Consider the following 27,854-nt stretch of genomic DNA (forward strand, 5'->3'; position numbering starts at 1 on the left):
TGATAGTGGACAGTGGTTTTCAGAAGCTTGCTCCTAAGAATGGCAGACTGGGGCATCGCGTGCAGAAGGTGGAGTTTAGGTCAGAATGTGGCCTGGGACAAAGAAGCTGTGTGTAAACAGGGAAGCCAGCCAGAGCAGGAAGGCAAGCCGGGAGTTACCAGATAAGTAAGCTGCCTAGGAGGTGGGAGGCGGTGCTCACACCCCATTCCTAGGCTCAGAAAAGCCCACGTTTGCATTAACCCAGAAATTCTCTCCAGAGCATTGCTCCTTCTTGAGGATTTCATCTCTGAAGCATTTCCAGAAGGCAAAGAATTATTGCCCAAAGGACTGGTCTGGGGACATCAGCTAAAACCCAGCATCCCACAGCCAAGGAATGGTAGAAAGCTCTGGTTCCACAAAGTCTTACTATTTCCCTCTAATCCTAAACCCCAGAGGGAAGACTTCCATGTTTCCAGACTCAGGGGCAACCGAAGCCTGGAGCCCTGACCCTCTTTCCCGGAAGTCAGTGTTCTCATGCATTCAACCAGCAATGCGTCCATTGGTTGTTTGTCTACCCTCGCTCAAGGCAAACAAGCAAGAGTAAGGCTACCTCAGTGAACACTGTGAGCTTATCTCTCCTCCTGGAACATTCTAGGAGCGTGTTAACACTTGTTCTCTCTCTCTTTTTTTCCAGCACACAAGAATAGCTCTTCAAAGGAAAGGAACTTTCAATGGGTCTCTTAAAACTCTTGCTTGACATGCATTTAACAAGAAAGCTTAGCTGGCTAGGGTGTTCTCTTGATTTAAAACAAGAAAACCGACAGTGTGGCAATGATGTCATCAAAGAAGTAACTGTGGCTCCTGCACTCCAAGGCGCCTGGCATCGGGCTGGGCTGAGGAGTTAGTAGGCTCTGTGATGGGTCACAGTTTACTCTTGTGTCCCTAAGAATTGAATCGTTTGTAATAAGTAACCCAGAAGAACAATGTCAACGAAGACACCAAAACAACAACCAAAATGGAAGGTCAGGGTTACATACGGGTGACTGAGACAATGACCTAGAAAGGACTTTAAGAAGGGCTGGGGGAGTGGGGAGACAGAGGCAAGGAAGGGAAGAAGGGAAGATGGCTTGCAGGCTATAGGGTACAGGGCAGCAGAGAAATGGCAACAAAGAGAGCGGGAATCTACTGAATGTCCGTTTGTGCTTACAGAGGGCAGGCAGGTATCAAAACTCATAGGCAAAGTCATTTGACAGAAGTTACAAAAAATGAAAACCAATAAAAGTCCCTAGGAAAATATAAACTAGACTATGAACCTGTGAGATGGCTCAGTAAGTAAAGAAAGCCTGACCACCTAAGCTCGATCCCCCAATTTACGTGGTAAAACAACAGAGCTGACTAGCACATGCGGGCACTGCCATGCACATACATCACGCATGCACACACAAGTGTCAAAACCATTTGTATTTTTAGAAAACCAAGCTCCCTCAATGCCATAGAACAAGGAAAGGAATCTAGGAATAAGATTATCTGTCATTAAACGATCAGTAAATGGCGCAGACCACCATGAAGTGCAGGCTGAGTTGGAAAAAAAACAGAGGCGATGTTTGTATGCACGATGTGTTTTTCCAACATTTCTGTGGGCATCCAACCCCAGTCCCTTCTCTGGACCATGTATCTGACTGTGTGGCCCCAGGCACAAACTGCCAAGTTTGCCCTTCACCCTACAGAGACAAAACTCCTGCCAGCTCCCCAGATATCTACACACTGCAGAGATTCCGAGATTCTGATACCAGGCTGGGCCTCAGAGGAAAGAATGAGGAAGAGGCACTGTTTTTATTCACCCCAGGCAATCAGCTAGAACTCTCTATTAACTTGCTGGGCTGCTTCAGTTTTGTCCCCATTCCACCCGTACCAGTTTGGACCGGTTGGAACAAGAGGCTGCCTTCCTGTCCAGATCTATGTGATTTCATCTTCGTGTCAATCAAAGATTTCGAGAGTTTCATACTTTCTAATTTGGGCAGTGAGCTCAGAGTGCTCACGAGTGGAAGACAACAGGGAGAACCCACAGATCCAACTCATTTAGGTGACACGAAGATGGAGCAGATAGATAACCCTTAGGAGTGAAAGGCCTCTCTGGGTCTCGTAGGCTGTGGTGAGATGGGACCTCTTAAAATCCCTTTGTATTTAGACACACAGACACAGACAGACAGACAGGCAGACAGACAGACAGACAGACAGACAGACACACACACACACACACACACACACACACACACACAGATTGTACCCCACCAGTGGCAGGGAGAAGGGGATGAAGAGTGATCCAACGTGACTAGAATTAGAAAGAAATACCATTATAGAAGGGGGATTACAGGCTCCAGTCCATATTTCTCTGATCCTTTCGCTACAGAATCTTGCTATGTGGCCTAGGCTGACGTGGGACTGACTGGCTTTAAACTTGTGACCCTCCTGAGTTCTGAGATGACAGAGATGTGCCACTACCCCTGGCACCTGGCATTTGTCACTCTCGACAGGTGAAAACTGTTCAGGGGAGGAAGAAACGTTGAGCTAGGTGCAGAGCACACAATGTAAAGTATCAGGCAGGGAGTGGCAGGGGAGGTATCCCAACCCTGCAGGATAAAACCGGAGGCACGACTTCAGGAAAGCAGCAGTTCTTGGGCGGAGCTGGGGAGACCATCTGAAGGGCTGGGCATCACAGGGAGGCACACTCAGCAATGAAAAACTATTCCTCTTGCTAGCATCTGGGGCAGTCCGTGAGGAAAAAAAAATTAACCTGAATCCTAGACAAGCCTGGGGTTCAAAGAGAAAAGACTCAATTTCTTCAGGATCAGCCAAGCCCCAGAGAAAGTCACATTTGCTTCTCAGGTGGGGACAGGAAGAACTTACAGCAGGAACCAGTAAGTTCACAAGGGAAAGTGTAAGGATCAGAGGAAGCCACATTTTGCTGCCCAAGTGGCCACTGTCTGTGGCCGTTTTACTGGTAGAGTAGAGCACTTTTTGGCAAGGACTGTGTGGTCTGCAAAGTCTACAATGTTTTCTGTCTGTCCTTCTGTATGAAAAGCTCGTCGTCTAGACGCGATGTCTGAAGCTGGCCTAATTCAGGCAAGAAGCATAGGTGCATAGGTTGCTGCAGATGGCTCCTTGTGGCAAATAAAGAGCCATTAAAATAAATCTCTTCTGATAACACACACACACACACACACACACACACACACACACACACACACACAGCTTACAGGACATGGAGAGACCAAGTTGGAACTGAACAGGAAGTTTCCACCATGATGGCTGGCTCTCTTCATCCTAGAAGGCACTGTGAAGGCTGCTGGGTGGGGAAAGCTGGGTGGGGTCGTCTTAATGACCAGAGTGGCAAGATATGACCATCTGCATAATGGCGGCATGAATGTTGTGCCAATAAACAACTACTTTCTGCTCAAACTGAAGGCCCTGTTCCACGGATGGAAACATGTGTCTGGTTCTGCAAAGCAGGCTGAGAATCAACGGCTGAGGAGTTTGTGGGCTGCAGGAATGAGGTTACTATTATAATTTTGCTGAATTGACATAGTAGTGAGACTTTTTTAAATCTGTATCTCCTTACGTCTAGTGTAGTGTAGCCCTCTCAGTCCATTAGAGGAGATTTGTCTTAATATAATGGATGGTAGTTAGTGCAAGTATTCAGAATGCAGTAATGTGTGCCCAGCCACAACTGGGACATCTATAATCAGTCCATCTCCAAAGCTCGGGAATCATCAAGGAAGAGGTGGCAGAAAGGTGGTAAAAGCCAGAGGATGGAGAGGACCAGAACGCAACACATCTTCTAGATACCACAGGATCAAGGCACTCAAGGATTCCAAGCAGCTGTGCTGCTGATACAGGATCAAGCCAGTCAAAATTCAAGGAAGGAGTGGGATCGGGTTCCTAAGCTCCTGCCCTTAACTGGGGAGCTACAAACAGCTATGGCTTCTGGAGTAGGGAGAGTCAGTTTCCTTTATGGGTATGATTCCTGGTAGATCTATTGACCATGCTCCTGTGAGTGACTGCATGCCCAGTAGTATATGGCTAGCACAAGTTGGAATTATTGGGTTATTAAATTAATAGAAAAAGGAGAAACAAAACCAAGGGGGTAGGGAAGTGACAGCAGATCTGGGAGGAACTAAAGGGAGGAATTGGGGGGGGGGAATTAATTAAAATGCATCATATAACATTCTCAAAGAATTAATACAAATATTTTTAAAGTAAACATGCAAACATAACCAACAAAAATTCTTTCTGGAGGGCCAGAGGCATTTTTATATTTACAAGTGACTGAACAAAAGGTATGGAAGCTCCAAGGTCCCCTAAAGTACCACCAGGAGGCATTACAAAGGACAAAAGAGCTCAGAGTTATGGCCTGATCCCAATGTATGGTCAAGGAGATGTTCCAATATCACTCCTCCAAAGAGTCCTTGCCTCTGTGAGTTCTTTGGGAAGCTGCCTTCAGTGTGTGGTATCTTGACCTCTGCTGAGCAGAGAAAAGACACATTTCAACACTGGTTGAATATTCGCCAAAGTGCATTTATTTCAGCACAGTGTGAAAACTGCATGTGGATACTGCTCGTGTTAATCTATTTGTGGGTACAGGAGCCAACCCTCATAGACACATAGTATATGATATATGATCAACTATAGGCTTGGGTATGCTTGTGCATATGTGCAGAGAGAGGCCAGAGGAAGATATCAGGATGCCATTCTCTTCTACTCTCTGCCTTATTCCCTCTTATTAAACCTGGGGATGATAGTTACTTGCTCAATGCCACCCCAGGAGGATATCAAAGGAGGAGGATACCCTCCTAGACCACACGAAATGGATCAGTCAACTGTGGTACATTTCCCCTTAGAGCATCCGCACATACAGTACACCCTCAGCAGGTCCTCCACCTAGTCACCTTTCCGGAATGTCTCTCTCTTCTTCTCGGCTTCTCTGTTGACACGATTCTGTTCTGGTTCAACCGCGGGCCCCTGGTCTTCAAGTTCGTCTTCGGTTTCATCATCACTGTAGGGGACCACTTCATCGTTGGGCTGAGACTCCTCATCAAATGTTGTTTCCGAGTCTCTTTCTGTGTTCATTCTGCAGGCAAATTGGAACTACCTGGAGAGAAAAGGAGGAAGCAGGAGTGAGTCGTGACTTTCCTGTGTTGGGCTGAATCTTGCTGCATCCTGTCATAAGACCCCTTTTATAGAAGGCTGGCCCACTGACAATGCAAATTATTCATGAATAGTGACGTCAAAGTTTAACTTGCTCTGCAACAAGAACAAAAACACTATTGGTTAAGTGCCAGACCAGAATTGAGGGGGGAAAAAAGAAGTTTATAAGTGTGTGATTTGCTTCTTCAGGTCCTCACAGGAGCAGAAGGACCTGAGAAAGATACCCATGGTCACTTCTGGTACCTCTGGTACATACACATACATCCATATATAATACCCACATACGTAACACACACAAAGAAAAACATGTAACTATAAAACTCAATCTCTCTCAATTCTTTCCTTCTAGGAGGCCACACAAACTTTAAGAGTAATATTCCAAATTGTCCATCTCTATCCAGTGTAATAAGTTCAGTCGGGTCACACTCAATGTTAAAATAAAAATGAAATAGATTAAACAGAATTAAAGCGTCATTCATGTAGTAACAACAAGTACTTTCTGGCTTAAAATAAAAAAAGCTTTACAGTACCCAGAAGCACACATTTATTTGCATTATATTAATATGTTTTGGGGAATTTTATTTCCCACTTTAGACAGAGCAGGAACACTGCTGCCTTAAGAGAACTGTTTCCTGTGACTGCTAATACTTTGAGTCTTTAATCAGTTTGCTTCAAGGAACAAACACTCCTTCCATCTCCTGCCCTCCTCCCACCACCATCCTCCCCCCATCTTTCGGATTTGTTTGAGAGTATGCTGTTGCATAAAGCAACTCCACACTGGAAACAAGGATACCGGAGTTATATTTTTATTGGGAAAATATTTACACAAATTCCTTGGGTTACTTGAGGACAGTCATGCAGCCTGCCATTATTTGCCCACGTGTCAGTCTGCCATGTACTAAGTATTGTGAGCAGTAGCAGCCCACATTCACTTAGTGTTAACTATATACCAGTCCCTGGGCTAAGGGCTTCATAAACACCGCTCCTTTGAAAGTTTCATATCACCCTGAGGAAGACATTATTACTTGTTCTCTACTGAGAAGAAAACCAAGACTCTGAATATTGAAAACTTTGTGACAATAACTATCACTTTCCAGGAAATATCACTTACTTCTGTGCTATAGCTTATTATGTACTTTAATTAAGTATAAGTTGCTTGCAGAGGAACTCTTGACACGAGTGCATAATTTACACCAAACCCTGCATCTAGGACATCTAGAATAGCATTTATATTAATGGGTGTAAGAACTTTTCAAGTTGCCAGGCATTGTGGCACACACCTTTAATCCCAGCACGCAGGAGGCAGAGGCAGGTGGATTTTTGAGTTTGAGGCCAGCCTGGTCTACAGAGTGAGTTCCAGAACAGCCAGGGCTACACAGAGAAACCCTGTCTCGAAAAACCAAAAACCAAACCAAAGCAAAACAAAACTTTTCAAGTTTAATATGAGAAAAAAATCCATATAAAAAAGTCTAGTGTGACTTAAAACAATAAAAACCAGAAGCAAGCTGGGTATCTAAAGAGTGTCAACTATACAACTATCAGTGCTCATCTGGGGGAATAGTGTACATCAATTTAGAAAATGACTGGGAGAGAGAGCACTGAGTGATGCCACAATGCATTGTGGGAGAAAGGTGAGCTGTAGGACCGTGCAGGCAGAATAGTCCCAGGTACGGATGCAAATGCCAGCATCTGGTGTGCATTATTTTAAGTATAAAGATTTCGGCTGGACAGAGAAGGGTTGGTGGCTATGATCGATTGCTTCCTCTCCAGAGGACACAAGTTTGGTTCCTGGAACCTACTACACTGGGTGACTCACAACCACCTGCCACTCTAGCACCAGAGGCCACCCTAAAGCCCGTGGTCATGCACACAAACATAGATAAAGATGAATCTTTAAGTGACTGATGCATACAAAGTACTCCATTTAGTCACTGATAGTAAGGACTCAGTAAACATTAGCCAGTGACGACTGTTAGCCATTGTGTCCATTGTTAGATAAGTGTTATTATTTACAACAGCAAACAGAAGGACTCATCCACCCTTTACACTTTTCCTGCTCCAAAATTATGTCTAAAACATAGACTACCATCCCCTTAAAAATGGAGTCTTCCTGGCATGGCCCTTTCCTCTCTGGGTCTGTCCAGTCAGCATGCTTTGTTTCTTCTTTGGTGAACACGTCAATGGCCAGGAGACTGCCAGCTTTTTTGTTTGGTTGTTTGTTTGGGGTTTGTTTTGTTTGGATTTTCATTGTGGAGTTTGTATTTCTTCTTTTCAGATTTCTGTGGGTTTATCAATCCGTGTATGCCACTGGAGCAGTCATTAAACTGATTTGATTTTATTATGCAATAGCATCTATGCTTTAGCTAGTATATAAACATAATATGCTCTCTTTGAAAAAGCCCCAAACTGCTCTGGCTGAGCTACCCACACCTCTGTCTATTACTGATCAACTTGTACGTTGCTATGGCTGAAGTTTAAACATTTGTTATATTTTACCACCTAAAAATGTTTCTAGATGCTGGGCATGGTGGCGCACACTTTTTTTTTTAATTAGATATTTTCTTTATTTACATTTCAAATGCTATCCCAAAAGTTCCCTATACCCTCCCCCTGCCCCTGCTCCTCTACCCTCTCCCACTCCCACTTCTTGGCCCTGGCATTCCCCTGTTCTGGGTCATATCAAGTTTGTAAGACCAAGGGGCCTCTCTTCCCAATGATGGCTGATTAGGCCATCTTCTGCTACATATGCAGCTAGAGACACGAGCTCGGGGGGTACTGGTTAGTTTATATTGTTGTTCCACCTACAAGGTGGTGGCGCACACTTTTAATCCCAGCACTTGGGAGGCAGAGGCAGGCGAATTTCTGAGTTCAAGGCCAGCCTGGTCTACAGAGTGAGTTCGAGGACAGCCAGGACTACACAGAGAAACCCTGCCTCGAAAAAAACCAAAAATAAATAAATAAATGTTTCTAGATAACGGTCTCCCACTTTTTAGTATCTCATACACTCCCCTGAAGGAGAGCTTGGTCCTGACTGATACTCAGCAGTTGAACTTCCATCTGCTTCTTTGGAAGATGGAATACCAGTATCCACATCACAGAGTTGCTCAGTTCATTAACCAAACATATCTTCCCTGCCTCGGGTCCTTTGATCCTGGTTTTCCCTCAGTCTAAGCATGACTGATTCTCATTCTTTAGACTGTAATGTCAAAGTCCCCCTCTACCCTCTACCGATGACATGGAACAGGTCATCTCTATGGATAGCATTATTATTTGTATCCTTTCTAGCACTTTCACAGGTATGAACACACAGGAACCTGACTAGACCACAATCACTACTGCAATGGTTCTTTTTTTTTTTTGTTTGGTTTTTTCGAGACAGGGTTTCTCTGTGTAGTCCTAGCTGTCCTGGAACTCACTTTGTAGACCAGGCTGGCCTCGAACTCAGAAANCCNCCTGCCTCTGCCTCCCGAGTGCTGGGATTAAAGGCGTGCGCCACCACGCCCGGCTTGCAGTGGTTCTTTATCAACCAGTGTATTGTGAACCCTTTGGGGCTCACCTAAGACCATCAGAAAACACAGATATTTACATTATGACTCATAACAGTAGCAAAATTACAGTTATGAAGTAGCTTCAAAAATAATTTTATGGTTGGGGGTAGGTCACCACAACATGAGGAATTGTGTTAAAGGGTTGAAGCGTTAGGAAGGTTGAGAACCACTGCTCCACAGGAACCCAGAGCCACATTATTTGGCATTCAAAGATCTAGAGACACAGAGGGCAAAGATCTGGAGATAAAGATACCAAAGAGAAGTGTTTGCTATCAACTTCCAGTTCATACCTCCTACCTGGTATTACCAGATCCCAACGATACTGGATGAAGGCTTAAAACTTGAAACTCAGTCAAGACGAAAACAAACCAACAAAATGGCCAAGGTCAGAAGTCTAGCAATATAGAGCTTTTTTAGAGGCTGGCTCTTTTGAGAGCATCAAAAAAGCATTGTTCAAGACCTTAGCATGCATAGGAAATATAGCAGGGCTTCTTGTAAGGTTCTGAAGACACTGCATGTAAGAACCAACCTTTGTTGCCTACCACAATATCCCAGGCCAGGTGCCACATCTGCCAAAGAGGATGTAATTTTGATTCTGTACTTACGGGACTAGTAGTCTAGACAGCAGTTGGTAAATTATAGCCCAGGGGCTCTACTTGGCCCATCACCTACTTTCTCCAAGTCCTATTGGAACATCTTTGCTCATCCATCTAGGCATTATTGCCTATGGCTGCAGAAACAGTGCCAACTACAGCACTCACTATGGACACCATAAGAACCCAAACCCTAAAGTATTTGCTCTCTGGCTCTTTATAGAAAAAGCCTGCTGACCCCAAAACTATAATGAAATTAAATAAGGTCAATAAGACAACTGGTCAACATCGAATGTCCAAAGCCAAATAAAATTCACAACAAACTGGGTCAATAGAACACTTTTTTTGGGGGGGGTGAGAAATAAACTACTACCAGGTAAAGTACTTATGAAGGGAAAATGTCCCTTAATAACAAGAGTTGCCATTTTGATTTGGGGTGTTACCTCCCTCATTCTTTCTGGGGTATGTAACCAGAAAAGATGTACACCAGACAATCACTAGGACGACACAGTAGCATCTCCCTTGCTGTGAGGATGCTGTGGTTGGGAACCTTCCTACACATGCACAGCCAATTACGATGGTATTTTTATTAATAATGTGTGTGTGTGTGTGTGTGTGTGTGTGTGTGCGCGCGTATGTGCATGCACTTGGGCAAACATGCAGAGGACAGAGGGAAACTTCAGGAGTCAGTTCTCACCTTCCATCATGTGGAAGATGGAACTCAGCTTATCAGCTTTGTCAGTAAGCACTCTTAACTGCAGAGTCATCTTGCCAGCCCCCAAGATGGCATTTCCTCCCTGTACTGGCTGGTTTTGTGTGTCAACTTGACACAGGCTGGAGTTATCACAGAGAAAGGAGTTACAGTTGGGGAAATGCCTCCATGAGATCCAGCTGTGGGGCATTTTCTCAGTTGGTGATCAAGGGAGAGGGCCCATGGTGGGTGGTGCCATCCCAAGACTGTGTAGTCTTGAGTTCTATAAGAGAGCAAGCTGAGCAAGCCAGAGGAAGCAAGCCAGTAAGGAACATCCCTCCATAGCCTCTGCATCAGCTCCTGTATGATCAGCTGGAAGTATAAGCTGAATAAACCCTTTCTTCCCCAACTTGCTTCTTGGTCGTGATGTTTGTGCAGGAAGAGAAACCCTGACGAAGACAAATTGGTACCAGCATAGTGCAACCTATGACAACCTGATCATGTTTTGGGGAGGAAGGATTTTGGAACTTTGAGCTGGAAGAACCATTGGGATGTTAAGAGCTCTGTGGAATGTTCTGTAGGAGGCAGGAAGATAATGTTGAGAACAGTGCAGAAGATGGAGGCCTGGATTGTGAAATTTCAGAGGGAAAATTAAAGACTCTTATCAGGGCTGTTACTGTTTTGATTGTGAAGATTCTGTGGTTTTGGTTAGCTGGGGCTGAAGAATCAGCTGTGATTAACAAGAATACTAGAACTACTAAAGCAAAAACTTCACATTACTGGAACTATTGATGCTGGTTAGATGTATCTAAGAAATTAGTGGTGATTAAGAAAAGACCAGCATCTCTGAGGTGAAATCTTCTGGGAAGTGTTTTCTGAGAGCATAGGGACTGTGTTCCAGAGACAGCCAAGGTTGAATCTTGTGCTATAGCTGGACCTGGTAATGTATAAGAGTTACCCAGGTGGTACTGTTTTGAAGGCATGACAGGGTCATGAAGAGCAGCTGAGGCTCAGCACTGTGAGAGGCTGCAGAAAGCCATTGGTGAAGATGCAGCCTCAGTTGCAATTGATGGCCCAGGACTTAAGGGGTCATGCAAAGGAGTTGAAGCTTGGCACCATGAAGAAAGCCTATGAGAGGCTATTGGTGAAGCCTACTTCCAGGGGAAGACAGCAGTGTTTTGAAGATGCCAGTACCGTGAGATGACCACCAAGAACAACAGCAGCAGTGGAATGCAGGCAGCTGGAGCCTAGAAGACAAGGTATGTGCTACAAAGGGCAGAGCTGGAGAAGTGACCCAAACCCTTGGAGGAGCCCAGAATATCATGAGTGGATCCCAGACATTGGATGGTTAGAGTTTGATTTTGCTTTTGGTTGTGGCTGTGCCCTGATATTTTTCCCTCTTGAAGGAAGAAAATATTTTAGTGGAGCCCACAGTTAAGACTTTAAATTTTCAAAGATATAAAGATATTGGATATTTTTGTTTGTTTGTTTGTTTTTGGTTTTTCGAGACAGGGTTTCTCTGTATAGCCCTGGCTGTCCTGGAACTCACTTTGTAGACCAGGCTGACCTTGAACGCAGAAATCTGCCTACCTCTGCCTCCCGTGATTAAAGGCGTGTGTCACCACACCCAGATGATATTGGATATTTTTAAAGGATTGAACTTATAATGTGTCAGGGTTTCTATTCCTGCACAAACATCATGACCAAGAAGCAAGTTGGGGAAGAAAGGGTTTATTCAGCTTACACTTCCAGCTTGCTGTTCATCACCAAAGGAGGTCAGGACTGGAAGTCAAGCAGGTCAGGATACAGGAGCTGATGTAGAGGCTATGGAGGGATGTTCCTTACTGGCTTGCTTCCCCTAGCTTGCTCAGCTTGCTCTCTTATAGAACTCAAGACTACACAGTCTTGGGATGGCACCACCCACCATGGGCCCTCTCCCTTGATCACCAACTGAGAAAATGCCCCACAGCTGGATCTCATGGAGGCATTTCCCCAACTGTAACTCCTTTCTCTGTGATAACTCCAGCCTGTGTCAAGTTGACACATAAAACCAGCCAGTACAATTGACTTCTTGTCAACTTGACACACAAACACATCACTACTTTCTTATTCATCCCCAAGATTTAAATAACTTTAAAAGTCCCATAGTCTTGACATATTGTATTAGTCAGGGTTCTCTAGAGTCACAGAACTTATGGGTAGTCTCTATATAGTAAAGGAACTTGTTGATGACTTACAGTCTGTAGTCCAACTCCCAACAATGGTCAGCAGCAGCTGTGAATGGAAGACCAAGGATCTAGCAGTTGCTTAGTCCCACAAGGCAAGCAGGTGAAGAAGATAGAGAGTAAAAATCTTCCTTCTTCCAATGTCCTTACATATGTCTCTAGCAGAAGGTGTGGCCCAGATTAAAGGTATATGTCACCACGCCTTTATTCCCAGATGACCTTGAACTCAGAGAACTCCCTGTCTTCTGGAATTCATAGCCACTATGCCTCAAAATCTCCATGCCAAGATTGCGTCAGAAACTTGTTTCTCCCAGCCTCCAGATTAGGATCACTGGTGAGCCTTCCAATTCTGGATTGTAGTTCATTCCAGATATAGTCAAGCTGACAACCAGGAATAGCCACTATACTCCCTTAACCTGTATAATATGATCACATTCCTAAAGGAACAACAGAACTTGATGTGGCAGCACAGGCCTGTATTCTTAGCATTTTGGAGTTGGGGGCAGAAGGTTCAAGAGTTCAAGGCCAAGGAGCTGGCTTGGTTGGTAAAGCACTTGCCATGCAAGGTCAAAGACCTGAGTTCAGATCCCCACCACACATGTCAAAGTCCAGTTTGGCACAGCAGTGAGTTCCCAGAGTCCCGTTGCTGGTGAGGCGGGCACAAGCAGTACCTGTGGCTCACTGGTTAGCCAGTCTAGCCAAACTGAAGAGTTACAAGTTCACTGGGAGGCCTTGTCACCCCAAATAAGGTGGAGAGCTGACTCCTGGCTGACACACAAACTTGTACACACAGAGTTCAAGGCCAGCTTTGGCCATTTCATAATGCTTGCAGCTAATCTGCACTATGTGAAACCTGGTTTCAAACAAGAAAGGAAAAGGCTGAAGATGTAGAGATGGGGTGCCTGCCTAACAAGTGGGACCACCAAAAGAAGGGACGGCACATGACTGTAATCTAAGCAGTAGAGAGGGGAGGGCAAGAGGATCAATAATTCAAGAGTAGCTCCAGTTATAACAGTATAACAGTGGGGACCAGCCTGTCTCATGGGACCCTGTCTCAAATACATACACACACACACACACACACACACACACACACACACACACACACGCGCGAACAGCAAGTTGGCACATAACTAAATAAGTTATTCTTTTGTTTTTTAACTTATCACTGAGCTGTAGCGTTCAGGAGATTTTCTGTCATCTATCCTGAGAAATAGCTCATAGTCAGCTTACTTGCAAGGAGCCACAGAATTGTTTATAGTTTTTTTTGTGTGTGTGTGGGGGGGTAGGCTTCACATTGCTACATCAATTTATCACTGCTTAAAGTGCACACTGTGTCTGTGTACCTTAAAGTGCACACTGTGTCTGTGTACCTTAAAATGCACACCGTGTCTGTGTACCTTAAAATGCACACCGTGTCTGTGTACCTTAAAATGCACACCGTGTCTGTGTACCTNCTGTGTACCTTAAAATGCACACCGTGTCTGTGTACCTTAAAATGCACACCGTGTCTGTGTACCTTAAAATGCACACCGTGTCTGTGTACCTTAAAGTGCACACCGTGTCTGTGTACCTTAAAAGGGTAAGTTGTTTGACTTGAGCCTTGGAGTAAATACTCTATAGAACTAATATTACCGCACATTGGAAAAAATTAATCTTCCTGACTACTAACACAAATTGACTTAAGATCAAATCCACCTACATCCTTCTCCTCCCCCAATACCTCATCCTTGGGATTCTCATTCTAGGTATCAGCAGGACAGGCAGAGATGCTGCCAAAAGTCACCATCTCAAGGGACTGGGTGGTTAAAAGTGCTAGAGCATTTAACTCCTGATGCACTGGTTACTATAGGATACAGGACGTTCTGCTGGGATGAGAGTATGTGGTGAGCCCACTTTCAAAGAGCAAAGCTCAGCCGAGGATTTAGTTCTGGATCACCAATAAGCCACCAGGAACCAGCTAGGTGTCAGGGAATGGAGACAGATGCTATGGGACACACCACAATGACAATGTTCCTGGGCCAAATAGTATTCTTCAGGTTTATACCATAGCCCTCTTGTCCCACACCATCCCAGCCCCTGTGTTAAAATGGGGGCTGGACTTGGTAGTGCATGCCTGTATAGCACTTGGGAGACTGACACAGTCAGAACACATGTTTGAGGCTAGCCTGGGCTAAACTATGAGGACCTGTTCAAGAAAGGAAGGAAGAAAAGAAGGGAGGGAGGAAGACAGAGAGGCAGGGAGGGAAAGAAGGAGCATGGCCCTGGGTTGGAACATCAGCTCCAAGACTCACTAGTTTGTAACTTCGGTGCATAATTTAGCATGTTTAAGAAAGTTCACATTTCCCATTGAAAAAAGGAGGGAACAACATGGCCTTTCAGATGGGGTAAGAGTTAGTTGATGTAGACAACTGTAGTGGATATTCCTGGTTGTCAGCTTGTCTATATCTGTAATGAACTACAATCCAGAATTGGAAGGTTCACCAGTGATTCTAATCTGGAGGCTGGGAGATACAAGTTTCTGACCTGGATCTTGGCATGGAGATCTTGAGGTATAGTGGCTATGAATTCCAGAAGATTAAGACAGGGAGATCTCCAAATTCAAGATCATCTGGATTAATGTGTGTGTACACCTTTAATCTGGGCTACATCTTCTGCTGGAGACCTACATAAGAACTTGGGAAGGTTTGGCCAGCAGGAGGTGTGGGGGTCATTGGAGACGATCTTAAGCTCTGTATTTTGAGATGAGATCAATCCTGTTTAGAACACATGACAAAGAACATGTAGCATAGGATACATAAATGCAATGTCATTATGTCATGATGAATGTTCTGTTAAACAGTCAGCATCATTGTCCTTGATAACTAACTATAAGCCTAAAGAGGAAAACTATATTTCAGAAATGTCTTCTTTTATGCATGTTGGCTCATTCTGGGAGCTCAGCACTTGGGAGGTTGAGGGACAGGAACTGTGCAAGTTTGAAGCCAACCTGGGCTACACAGTGAGTTCCAGGCTAGCCAGGTCTGTAGCATGGAACTGTCTCAACCATCCCCTGTTTTTTTTTTTTTTTTCTAAGAGAAGAGAAGATATAAGAAAAATGCCTTTTCTTCTTGAAAGCTTTATTAATCTATGAATAAGACAAACTTGAGAGTGGGCAGAAGTGATCATTCTCAGTTTCTCTGTCTGAGTTTGAGTCTCCCTGGGCACGAACCAAGTTCTACAACAGAGATGTTACTGACTGGGGCCATCCTTTCTCTATGACTGGGAGATAGGCATGGTACCTTGTATCCAAGCAACAAAACATTGCAACAGGTGATGAAAAGTCATTTTTTTTATTATTGGGTTACAAAAATCAGTGCCTTTCTTCTTGCCAGGCAACTCTATCCTCTTTGTGGCTTGGATGGAGCAGTGCCCAGAAAACCCTGGAATCCCCAAGGAAATGAAGTTAGCCAGCAGTCATGTGAACTTGAAAGCATAATCTTCTACAGTCTTGCCTTCAAGTGAGACGCTAGGCAAGACACCTTCAATGTAGTCTTGTGAGGCACTCTGAAGCAGAAGTCTCAGCTAAGCTCTACCAGACATCTGTCCATAACCTCGGAGATAGTAGACCTGTGTTAGCTTAAGCGCCTACATTTGAGGATAAAGCACCATGCAACCATGAATACTGGCACTATTCATCTCCCCAATAGGAGGCCTAATTAGTCAACACTATTCCCAAGCCATTTTCCAAGAAGATCCCTGGATTAGTTTCAAGTCTATCACTGTGCTAAAAGATCCTGACTGTCTTTCTATTGCTGTGAAGAGACACACAACCACAGCGACTCTAATAAAGGAAAAGTTTCATTGGGACTGGCTTACAGTTCAGAGATTTAGTTTGTTATCATCATGGTGGGAAGCATGGCAGCATGCAGGCAGACATGGTGCTGGAGAAGGAGCTGAGAGTTCTATGTCTTGATCCACGGGCAGCAGAAATGATTGGGTTCCACACTGGGCATAGTTTGAACGTATGAGACCTCAAAGTCCACCTCCACAGTGACACACTTCCTCTAAGAAGGCCACACCTACTCCCACATGCCTCCCCAAGCCTCCTAATAGCACCACTCCATGTGGGCCAAGCATTCAAACACAGGAGTCTACGGGGTTTGGGGGAGAGCATTCCCATTGAAACCACTATATTGAGCAAATGCAGCTGCAGAGAAAAAAGGGATCCATGTGGCCCACAATTGCAGGTCGTAGCCCATCATTCCAGGGAAGTCAAGGCAGGAACTTAAAGCAACATGCTCACACAGAGACTACTGTGTCCTTGCTTATTTGCTTTCATGTAACTCTCGCCTGTCCTATACAGTTCAAGACCATCTTCACAGGGAAAAGCATTATCTGGCATCAATTACACAATCAGGACAACCCCACCCCAAGGCATGCCCACAGGCCTTGATCTAGGCAATTTAATTAAACCTCTCTTCTCACGTGATTCTAGGCTGTGGCAACTTGCTATTTCGAACTAAGCATCAGTCAGGTATGGTGGTTCATGCTTTTAATCCTAGAACTCAGTAGGCAGATCTCTTGAGTTCAAGGCCAGCCTGGTCTACAGGTGAGTTCCAGGATAGACAGGGCTATACAGAGAAACTTCATTCTGAAAAGACAAAGAAAAAATAAACAAACATAAAACTAAGCATCCTGGGCCTTCATCGTGTGATGGGAAGTAGAAATCTCTCTTTATTCTGATTAGCTCCAATACATGTTATGCCCTGTTTGGAATATGCCTAACATTCTTGAAGGTAGAATCTGACAAGCCTGCTGACAGCTATAATTAGACAAGGAATCACAAGAGGTAATGCTAATAACATAGATCTAAGATAGAGATTAAAAATCAAACTTTGACAACATTAGGGAAACAATCTGACTGCAGTTCCCAGCACACGCAGGATTGTATTTATTTCCTCTCCAAACCAAAGCCTAAGAACCCAGAAGCCAAGGCGGCTAACATAAAACAAAGGCACCATTGCATCATCACTGTGGAGACAATCCAGCTCTGATCCTCACTTGCTGGAGCTAAAAGGCCTCTCTGTACTGTAGCAGAAGCCCACCCCGATCTGATTCCATTCCCTACTCTCACTCTGAGTCACAGCCATGGAAAAAGGGCTGTGGAAACCCTGCACACTTGGGCCTTTCTTTGTCCAGTTTTGTCATGGGTTCCCTTCCATCTCCTGATACAGATGATTCCCTTTAGGGAGTCCCTGACCGTTGGCCCCTATAGTTGTGGTAGAAACAGTCTGAGGCATGTGGCTAGGTTTCAGCACTGCCGTTCGACCAATGAGATGAGTGCAGTGCCAAGTAACTTGCCAAAGGTCACCTAGCTCCTAGGTGGTAGGGTCATTCGGACTTCAGCCCTCTCTCCGCCCACCTGGGCTGTGACCCATGTGGCACAGTGAGCAGGGTGGAGTCACTGCAATGGAAGCTCTGTCCAGGAAGTACTGGAACTTCACTATCACACAAGGACTTCAAGTCTCAACTGTAGGTAGCTTTCTGTAACTATGACTAAGGCCCGGGTAAAGAAAAAGAAGAACTTAACAAAAATGGATCAAACTTTCCAACCTACAGGCAGGCGTGTCTGATGTGCTCTATGCTGTTGGTTACTTCCTCTGTATTTTTCAGTGGACAATAAGAGAGTCACAAGAGCACTGAGGAACTTTGGGTAGTAAGGAGGGAAGCAGGAGGATTTTCAGGAATGAGGAAGAACCAGAACACAAAGGCAGAGGCAGGAAAGTACAATGGAAAGCGCCAGAGGATGTTCAGAGGTTGAATGGAGTCACTTCCACAGCGGTTGAACCTTCCACAACACATTGGCCTTGGCAATGCCTCACTTCTGGGACTGCCTGTCGCACTGACAGTGCCTGCTAAGGAGGGGAGTGGGACCCTCTCTGGTCCATCTGCTAAGGCTGAGGGTGGGGGAGTCGGCCAGGCAGGTCAAGCCACAGGACCCTGAACAGCTCCTCCTGGTCCCAGATGTTTTCATCTTAAACCAGTCTCACTGTTATTAATTATTACTAGTCACCTGTGATCAGCTGCAGCACTCAGTGTGGGAAGCTGACTCGATAACAAAAGGCAACATGGGTGGAGACAGCTAGGGAAAAAAATGCGTTTAAAAATCAAGACAGGGTGGGGTCTCCATTCCTTTGTCTGGAAAACTAAGGAGGAAAAATATACAATAGACTAGACCTGCTTCCCAGAAGGCAATGGTGTTAAAATTCTCCCAAATGTTTATTTTTTAGAGACTCAGCCTCAATCCAGGATGTACTTTTATAATAAATGATAAAAGTTATCAGGAGAAAAGCATTATTTATTTATGTTTTTATTTTAAACTTTGTCCATTTAGCTAGTTACAACGGTTTCTTTCTTTCTTTCTTTCTTTCTTTCTTTCTTTCTTTCTTTCTTTCTTTCTTTCTTTCTTTCTTTCTAAAATGCATTACTATTGCCACTGAAATTAGGCTCTCAAATTATCTTCATGTTTCCATAAGAGAAAGTCCAGGGGAGGTTGTAATTGGCAGTTACAGGGAAGAAAACCGTCCAGGGGAAAGTGAAGCTGTGAAGCTCACTAAACTGTGACGCTGGAAGTCGGCGTGCAACTAGTGTCAGAGAAAGATGTAATCGTTGGCGTGGATTTCCAGAGCCTACGCTGTAACACTTGCCATCTGCACAGAGACACAGAGAGTGTGTACACTCCCCGTCCAGGTTCAACAGGAACAGCTTGTTTCAATAAAAGGGCAGACGTGGTGTGTAAACAGGAATAACAAACAGACAGGGAAAGGATTATTCTCGCTAGTAATGACAGGAAGGCAGGCTGGTGAACTGAAAGACACCGCTTTCTGCTGAATATTTAACAGTGGCATCTAGTGCTGGCTCAGGTAAAGATGAACACACACACACGCACACATCCAAAACTGTGATGTCAACTAAAAACAGGGGTGCACACAGCTCAGAACTCACAGTCGTGTATGTACTTGACGCTTCAGTTCCTGGCTCCTGGTCTGTGAACCTCTTTTCTCTCTTCATCTAAAAAGTTAGCACCTTGATATCTTCCAGATCAGAAGTCTAAGGCATGAGGGCCACCGCTGACGGGCAGCTCATCAGCTGTATCTGACTCAGCTGGGATTACCAGTGCATTCGTGGCAGCAGAATTCACACCTGAATTTATGCACCCGATCGCACTACAAACACAGCTGGTACTTCGGGTGATCCTCAGAAACACTTTGATTGGAAAAGGATAAAATTAGTGTCCTTGGTTTACAGATAAGAAACTCGAATTACAGGAGGGCCAAGTCTTTGCTCAAGGACATATAGTTAATGGTGGTATGTAGCGCCTTGTCAGAGCCAATGGTTTTAACCACTACATGTAAGGGATTAATTATACCTAATGATACCACTTTGGTGTAAGCTAAATAAAATATAATTAATCTAGTTTATAGTAGGGGAGGCAAATGACCCAGGGACACATAATTGTATCTATGTTAGAGATAGAAGTGCTTGCCGGTGATCCGGACACTTTCCCATTTCTCCCCCCAAGGTTTACCTGTTGGGAACTGAGGAAAAGGGAGTAATATATCGGGGATGTCAGGTGTTTCTTATGCATGCGCATATCCTCTTAGAGAGTTCTCTCTACTATGTTCAGGAAGGTATTTCTGCTCCAGCTGCAGCATAGCTTCAGCAATACATAGGTTCTTCAAGTGAGCAAGCTACTACAGCAAACTTATCTTTTAATGCACACTGGAGCCCATGGGCTGAGCACAGAAGACCCGGTCACAAAAACTAAAATGGACAAGCTGAGAAGAAAAAGAAATAGGTTTGTGACCNATGTCAATAGGTAAGATGAGGCCATTATGGTGGGACACAATCCAATATGGCAGAACTGAGATAGACAGACACAAAGCACACTTGGGCAGATTGGAAGGGAGCTACCACAGGCCACTAGAACCATTAGGGGTATGCCAACTTCCCAGCCTTGAGGACCGAGAAACTTCACTTTCATTGTTGAAGTCATTCAGTTGCCTTCTTAGAATCCCTGCCCACAGCTCCAGTGTGTGGCATGCAATTTGAAGAAACTTTAAGAATTACTTAATTCCTACTAGCAGAGGATCTTAGAGCTAAAGATTTGTTCTTCTGCATCTGAGGACCGGAAGTCCACTTTCCCACATAGCTGCATACACAGAAGACAACACTGCCAGCTCTTCTAATGCTACAATGGGATCTACACGAGGACACTTTCTCTTATGTCTTGTGATTAATGGATGATGTAACATGGTTTCCCCCCCCCTTCTCTTAGAAGTGTTATTTGTAGGAAATAAAAGAAAAAGTGATATTCAGCGTGAATAGTGACTGGTTACTCAAACCCTGACCACAAATGCAGGGCTTACACAGAAACACATTCTGATATGCATGTTCAGAGAAAGTATATACCCATAAAACCAAGCAATATTTGTTAAAATGGCTTCCAAATATTTGGGGATCTCAAAGACATGCCAAATGAGTCAGTTTTCTAGTCCACTATTTTAAAAACAAAAAAAACAAAACAACAACAACAACAACAACAAAAACATGGTCACAGGAAAAAAAAAAGCAACTTTATTCTAGAACAACTTTCTTCTACTGTGGTGGTTCTTCCTCTCAATCAATAGGTGCTTCCCTTTTAAATTTCTGTGTGCTTCTTTGAGGAAGCAATTATATGCAGTGATGAGGGCTTGCATGACTTTGATTTAGCTGTGTCCCAACCGCAACTCAAAAGTATAGGGAGAATATTCAGGTTCTTTTTGAACTCTGAAGTAAACTGTAAATCATTCATGATAAGATTCGGTTTGGTTGTTAATTCTTCCATACTGACTTTCCTCAATGTCACTGGACTAAATGAAAAGTCATTTCTAACACTCTAGTTATCCTAAAATGATTCAGAATGTTGATACTACTATCATTAACACTATTATGTCTTTATAACATTGTAGAATGTGAAACTGACTTCAAAGATTGCTCCCTCCCTGAATGAATCTGTTCTAGGTGAAGGCATACAATAGAATTCTAAATGGAGTCAGGAAACTCAGCCTTTATTTTGTTTAGGAAATGGCTCATTATCATTGTCTGTAGGTCTGGGAGGGAGCAGGCTCTGGCAGGGCTGTCTGGGGGTCTGTGCTTTCCTGCCAACATAAGAACTGTCTGCCTATCACCAGTCATCCATAAAAATAATCAGTGCCAGGAAGCTGGGCAGAAGGGCTCAGGGATGAAGAGCATGGGGATTAAGGATGTGGGTATGAGTCTCAGCCCTCATGTGGCAGCTCACGGATGTCCATAATTCTTTTTTAAAACAATTCTTTTTTAAAAACAAGTCAGTACCTGGAATATACTCCTATCAAGGAGCAACTCCAGTTGCCCAGAACTAGCAATTTCCGTATATTAATACTTTTGATTGTAGAGTTCATTTTTTTGAAAGCAAGCAAGAAAATGAAGTTAGTATAAGAAAAGAAAGAGCTGGGCATGGTGGCGCACGCCTTTAGTCCCAGCACTTGGGAGGCAGAGGCAGGCGGATTTCTGAGTTCGAGGCCAGCCTGGTCTACGAAGTGAGTTCCAGGACAGCCAGAGCTATACAGAGAAACCCTGTCTCGAAAAAAACCAAAAAAATAAAAAATAAAAAATAAAGAAAGCTGGGCAGTGGTGGCACACACCTTTGATCCCAGTATCCAGGAGGCAGAAGCAATCGATCTCTGAGTTCGAGGCCAGTCTACAGAGTGAGTTCCAGGACAGTCAGGCTACGCAGAGAAACTGTGTCTTGAAAAACCAACCTATCAACCAACCAACCAAGAACATAAAGAAAAGGACTGGGTGTGGTTGTGTACACCCACAGTTCTAGAACTCCAGAGGTGAATTCAGGAAGATCAAGAGTTCAAGGCCAGCCTTGGCTACACATAGAAAATTCAAAGCCATTCTACACAACTGGCTACACGTGACCTTGACTCAAAATGTTTACAAAAAAAAAAAAAGAAAAGGATAAATTGAAGAGTCTCAAGAATAATTAAAGAGTTTAATTATTCTTTGTAAAAGGACACAGGAGCTAGGAATGAATCCAAGGTGACTGCACACTATCTAACTCAAGGAAGTCATTTAAAAAGTCTTCCAATGTCACATAGACTTAAACTTCACTTCATATATGTAAAGCTGATTAAAACATTGTCAAAGCACTTAAGTAGATCCTGGTCTAAACTCCTTGTGGCATCCTTTCAAATACTGAAGTCCTGACAATTGCTTTCTGGGTATATTCATCTGTGAATGGGTTGATCTAATCAAGACCCAAAGCTGATATTTGGGCTACACCTTGTAGGCCTATGCCATGGGTCAGTCCTGCCTGACACCTCACCCCACGCACAGAGCCCACCTCTGCTCTTTTCTGTCTGCATCTTGGAAACTTCCCGGCTTGGTTTTGTAGACTCTACCCTGCCAGAGGAGATCAAGGGCGCTGTGATCTCTGCAGCTCACTACGTGAGTACGTGCCTGTTTCACCAAAACATGTGGGCATCTAAAGCGTCTCAAAGCTACCTACAATTTGAATGTTACTGAAAAATAGCATAAGAGTCATTCAGAATGGGTTTAAATTGTGCTGTCTAGCTCAAATATAATTATATACAACATAAGTCAGAATCAATGATTCTCGGGAAATGGCTACCGTTGGTCAAGTGGGAGTCTGAAATTTGGGTTTGGTCTAAAAGCTACGGATAGCCCATTTCTACTGTGCTCCATTATGAAAGCTAATAGTTTCACATCTCCATAAAAACTTGGAGAGGCAATATATGTTCAGCCCTACCTACGGCAGGGTATATGGAAGCTTCTGTGTATCCAAGGGGCTCCCAAAAGGGCAAGAAGGCTCTTCAACTCATGCTCAGATTCCCATTTCCTCAGATCCAGCATGCAATGGCTTGTCATTTACATGCAAACAACTCTGTGCCTGGTCAGTTCTCTGCTTCTTTGTACTATGATGGTCAGAGCCTGAGCCTAAGAGCCACACAGATCCCGCTATTATTCAAGTAGGGAAAAAAACTAGACAATGGGCAAAGACTCCCTGACTGGAGACAGATGAAGAGATAAGCAGGCACCAACAGTCTCTGCTCTTCTATTAATCTCCTGCAGGACTTAGGGCAAAATATTCTTAGTAGTCCCCTAGCTGTTCATTTATGAAACATGGCACTTGCTCTGTAGGGTCCTTGGGAAGCCTGATCTTGACTCCATGGGAAAGTATGAACAGAACACATAGAAAATGGTCAGATACCTACTGTGTGAGGAAAGGAGTGATATAATCAAAGAGTAACCAAGATCTGACACCATTTCTCTCCCAGTAGACTTTAGTTTATTGTGAACTTAATGTATTGTATAAGCTTAAAATATTTTGTAGTTTTCAAGCAGAAAAGGAGTCAGAAAATCAAATAGTAACCTTTATATTACACTTCACTCTTTATGGAAGGTTGTCCCTGTCATCAAAGCCCTTGCTTCAGTTGCTGTCACTGAAAAGCAATGGCTTTCATTCTCTGCAATATCTCTACTCCCTTGAGCAGTATCTGACATATAGATGATATTAATAATAAACTGCCAAGTAGACAGTTTGTTATTAATATCAGAACTCATCATTAAATCCCTGTTCTTGGAGTTCTTTTTCTTTTCTTTTCTTTTTTGGTTTTTGTTTGTTTGTTTGTTTGTTTGGTTTTTTGAGACAGGGTTTCTCTGTACAGCCCTCGCTGTCCTGGAACTCACTTTGTAGACCAGGCTGACCTCGAACTCAGAAAACCGCCTGCCTCTGCCTCCTGGGTGCTGGGATTAAAGGCGTGCGCCACTACGCCCCGCAGAGTTCTTGATATACAGAAAAAACCAACCAAGGAGGTCTAGGGGATCCCAATCCAAACCCATCCCAGTCCATTGTGTGAGCTGAGAGCCAAGGCCATGTAAGATGTCTTGTACATGTCTTCTACACATCGCTTCCAGACTACAAAAGAATAAAGCACTCAGAAGTTCCCGGTTAAAAGAGACAAAGCATGGCTACTCCAGCATCACCAAGGGGAAAGTTGCAGCTCGTGGCCTAATTACTCATCTTGGATTTTTGCTTTCCTCAAAATCTGCTTAGCAGGCAACTTCTCACGGTTGCATCATGGCATGAAAAAGTGGAACACACCAAATTTCAAAACCAAATTAAACAAAGAGGCACTGACCGAGCTTGCTTAGGGGGAGGGAGAAACTGGGTAGAGACATAATAGATGGAACAGCATTGGCCACAGCCATGAATGAGGGAGGGCAGATACTGATAATTTTAATATTCTTCACGTCTGATGTCTTCCTGTACTTAAGCAATGCAACACAGCATTCTCAGCATACACAAACCTATCAAGAGTAGATCACCCTACATGGCATGTGTATCATCCATGATGCAAGCTCGGACAGGATCCCATGCTCTGTGTAGCCACAGACTTATCTTGAGAAATCGGGTGTTCGACATCAGCTCTTTTGTTCATACAGAGCTAAAAGAAGTTTCTCCCTTTTTAGGAGTTTATGAAGGGTAAACACCACAGGAAGCAGCAGCATTTGCAAGGCAGGGCTACTCCAGCCGTGCAGCTCCCAGGAAGTAGCTTGCTCTTCAGACCAGCTGGAACTTTCTGCATGGCCTCGGTCTTGTATGAGATTACTCTTTGTGACTCGCTTCACTTCATGTACTGTTCCCACTTTTAAATCACATTAAATTGCCCCCCTCAGAAGTGTGAGATTTAAATGATCACAATCACCCTAATTTAAAGAACAGACTGAAGTTGAGAAGGGGCTCTGCAGATTTTTCAGAGTCACACAGTGGGTTGTGATGAGGCTGAATCGGGAGCCAAAGCTGAGCTCTTTTCATTTCCCAGGGTCAGCAGTACAGACACTGAGAAAAACAACAACAAGAACAACAACAGCAACAGCAGCAACAACAGCACCAGGGCCCAGAAAGTTGTGAGGTCCCAGGAGAATTAACACTGCAATCCTCTGTTTCCCATCTCTAAAATAAACAAAGTCATACTGTCTTCTCAATTTCTTTCTTTCTCTGTCCCTCTCTTCCCTCAGTGTGTCTGTCCGTCTCTGCCTGTCTGCCTCTGTCTGTCTGTCTGTCTTCCCCATTCTCTCTGTCTGTCTCTGTCTCTCTCCCTCCCCTCTGGGTGTCTGTGTCTGTCTCTCTGTCTCTCTCTCTCCCTTTCTCCATCTCTCTCTGTGTCTCTTCCTGTGTCTCTCTCCAGGCTCAACGATTACCTTAGGCTGGCCTGTAACCACGGATGTCCCTGCCTCTGTTTGCTGGGCACTGGAATTTCAAGCCCAGCATAAGACTTGCCTGCCTCTTGCTGAGTTGGGATGTTGGTTGCACGTAAAGCTAATGAGATAGAGCTTAATTCAAAGGAAGAGACAGTATTAGTTCTTGCTGTTCTTACACGGGAGGATTTGACACCAGGAGAAATAAACGCATCGCCAATCGACACTTCAGAGTGGCTAAGTTCCTACAGCCCACACTGGGCTCAAATGGCCCTTTGCTTGTTGAATCATTAATAGCCAAGGGAACGCCTCACTGGTAACCTGTGTGCTCAGGCTGTAGGAAAGTGTCACCCTAGTCGTGACAGAGACATTAAATATTTCAGTTGAGCAGCTGCTCAGGACAAAGCTGCCTTCTGAGGATCCATTACTACCTTCTTTAGATCTCCACAATGTGTCACAAAACCCAGCCTCAAGAACTTAAAATATAATACCCACAATACATCTTAGAGTCAGTATCTTTGTATAATAAATTCACGTGGGTTGTTTTTGTTTTTGTTTTTTTTTTGAAAAAAAAAAAAGATGAAGTGTTATTTTTCAGAACCAGAAACTGGCTTTATATCTGACACCTCTGCCACAATATACTGTATGGACCTAGCCAGCGTGAGACACACTACACCAACCAGACAAAAATAGTCCCCAGTTGTTTATCAACAATGTGTAGTTGTAAATTGGAGAGCCCAGGGCTGAATGTGTTTGTATATTCATAAAGTACACTCCTATTGGGACTGCTTTACCGAACTGTCTTTAGGCCAGCATCCCGTTTACAGAATAAAATTCATGCATTATATAGCAATGCTGACATTGGGGAGTAACGACTTTCATAAAGAAACTTGACTGTCCAGTTTTTTTTTTTTTTAATCCATCTGAGGAAAAAAAATACTCTTTGATATCATGTCCCATGATTTTGGCAACTTTGCATCCATGACTTAATCAAGTTTATTCTTGATTATCTTGCATGTTTAATGATTGATTAATTCATTATCTGCTGCTCTCAGGCCAGGCACCCCTCCCTGGTCAGGTGCTCGCCTCACCTGTTTACACAAGCCAGCTCCCATGGGGAAGTTTAACTCCTAGCACCTTAGAGAGTGTGGGCAGAGGTGGTGGTGGCTAACCACTTCCAGAAGGTGTCAATCCTACATTCTCCCAGGATCTCCAGGGAGTCACAGCAGTGCCTGCTCAGCCTCACCTATCTCCAGCTAGGAAGGACCAGAGCCTTTCTAGGGACAGACAGCTATATGATGCGCACAGGTGCCCGGATGCTGTCTCTGCCTCACATAGTACCCATGACACCACTGGCTTTGCACACATGCACACACACTCTGGCTCCTCTTTCTCGTGTGATCTTTCCAGCACAGGCATTCACACATTCCCCACCCCTGGACCATCTGAGGTAGGCTACTTAGTTAAGTCCCACTCTTCTCTGCCTAGACACTTCCAGGCAGTGTATAATTACCAATTTTTAGCCAATTCAACATTAACAATAGCATTAGTAAGACCTCATTTTGTCCTATACCCAATAATGACATTTGTAGTCTATTTTTCTTGTGTACAAGATATATTCTATAATCAGTTATTTCTCATTTGGCCATATGGTTTCATCTGTAACTTTTTTTACAACATATGCAAATATTTAATTTTACATACATTTGAATATAGTAACTTGATCCTCTATCCCGTTTCTTTTCTTTCCCTTTTCCCTTTCCCTTTTCACTGTACTGAGAATCAAACCCAGGGCATCTGTTATGCTCGACAACACTGCACTGCCACTGAGTCCCAATCACACTCTTCATTTTAATTTTTAAATTATATATATATATATATATATTACTTTTATATATGTCTGCTTGGGTCATCAGGCTTGGTAGCAAGCATATCTACCCACTGAAGCCATCTTTCTGGACCCATATTTTTCCTTCATTTAAAAAAATTCTTAAGCCAGGTGTTGGTGGTGCACACCTTTAATCCCAGCACTTGGGAGGCAGAGGCAGGTGGATTTCATAGTTCAAGGCCAGCATGGCCTACAGAGTGAGTTCCAGCTCAGCCAGGGCTATACAGAGAAACCCTGTCTTGAAAAACCAAAAAAAAAAAAAAATTCTTATTTTTATTTATGTGTATGTATGTTTATGTGCCCACATATACCTCTGCAGGTCCCATAGAAGCCAGAAGCTGGCACTGGGTGGGTGTTGGGCCTTAGGACCCCTAGAGCTAAAGTCACAGATAGTTGTGAGTCACCTGACATGAGTGCTGAACTCCGGTCCTC

The 27,854-nt window shown here is 43.9% G+C and overlaps 1 protein-coding gene across 4 annotated transcripts in view; it reads right to left on the minus strand.

Moving 5' to 3' along the window:
- Positions 1-27,854, minus strand: part of Atp8b1 (ATPase phospholipid transporting 8B1) — a 125,246-nt gene that overhangs the window by 63,263 nt on the left and 34,129 nt on the right. For all 4 annotated transcript variants that reach the window (XM_021214622.1, XM_029547109.1, XM_029547110.1 and 1 more), the window contains one exon: positions 4,926-5,128. In XM_021214622.1, coding sequence (XP_021070281.1) covers positions 4,926-5,106 — 181 coding nt within the window. In that variant the 5' untranslated portion in view covers positions 5,107-5,128. The remainder of the gene's footprint in view (positions 1-4,925; positions 5,129-27,854) is intronic.

This window comes from Mus pahari, chromosome 15 (genome assembly GCF_900095145.1).
Source record: "Mus pahari chromosome 15, PAHARI_EIJ_v1.1, whole genome shotgun sequence".
NCBI classification, from domain to species: domain Eukaryota; kingdom Metazoa; phylum Chordata; class Mammalia; order Rodentia; family Muridae; genus Mus; species Mus pahari.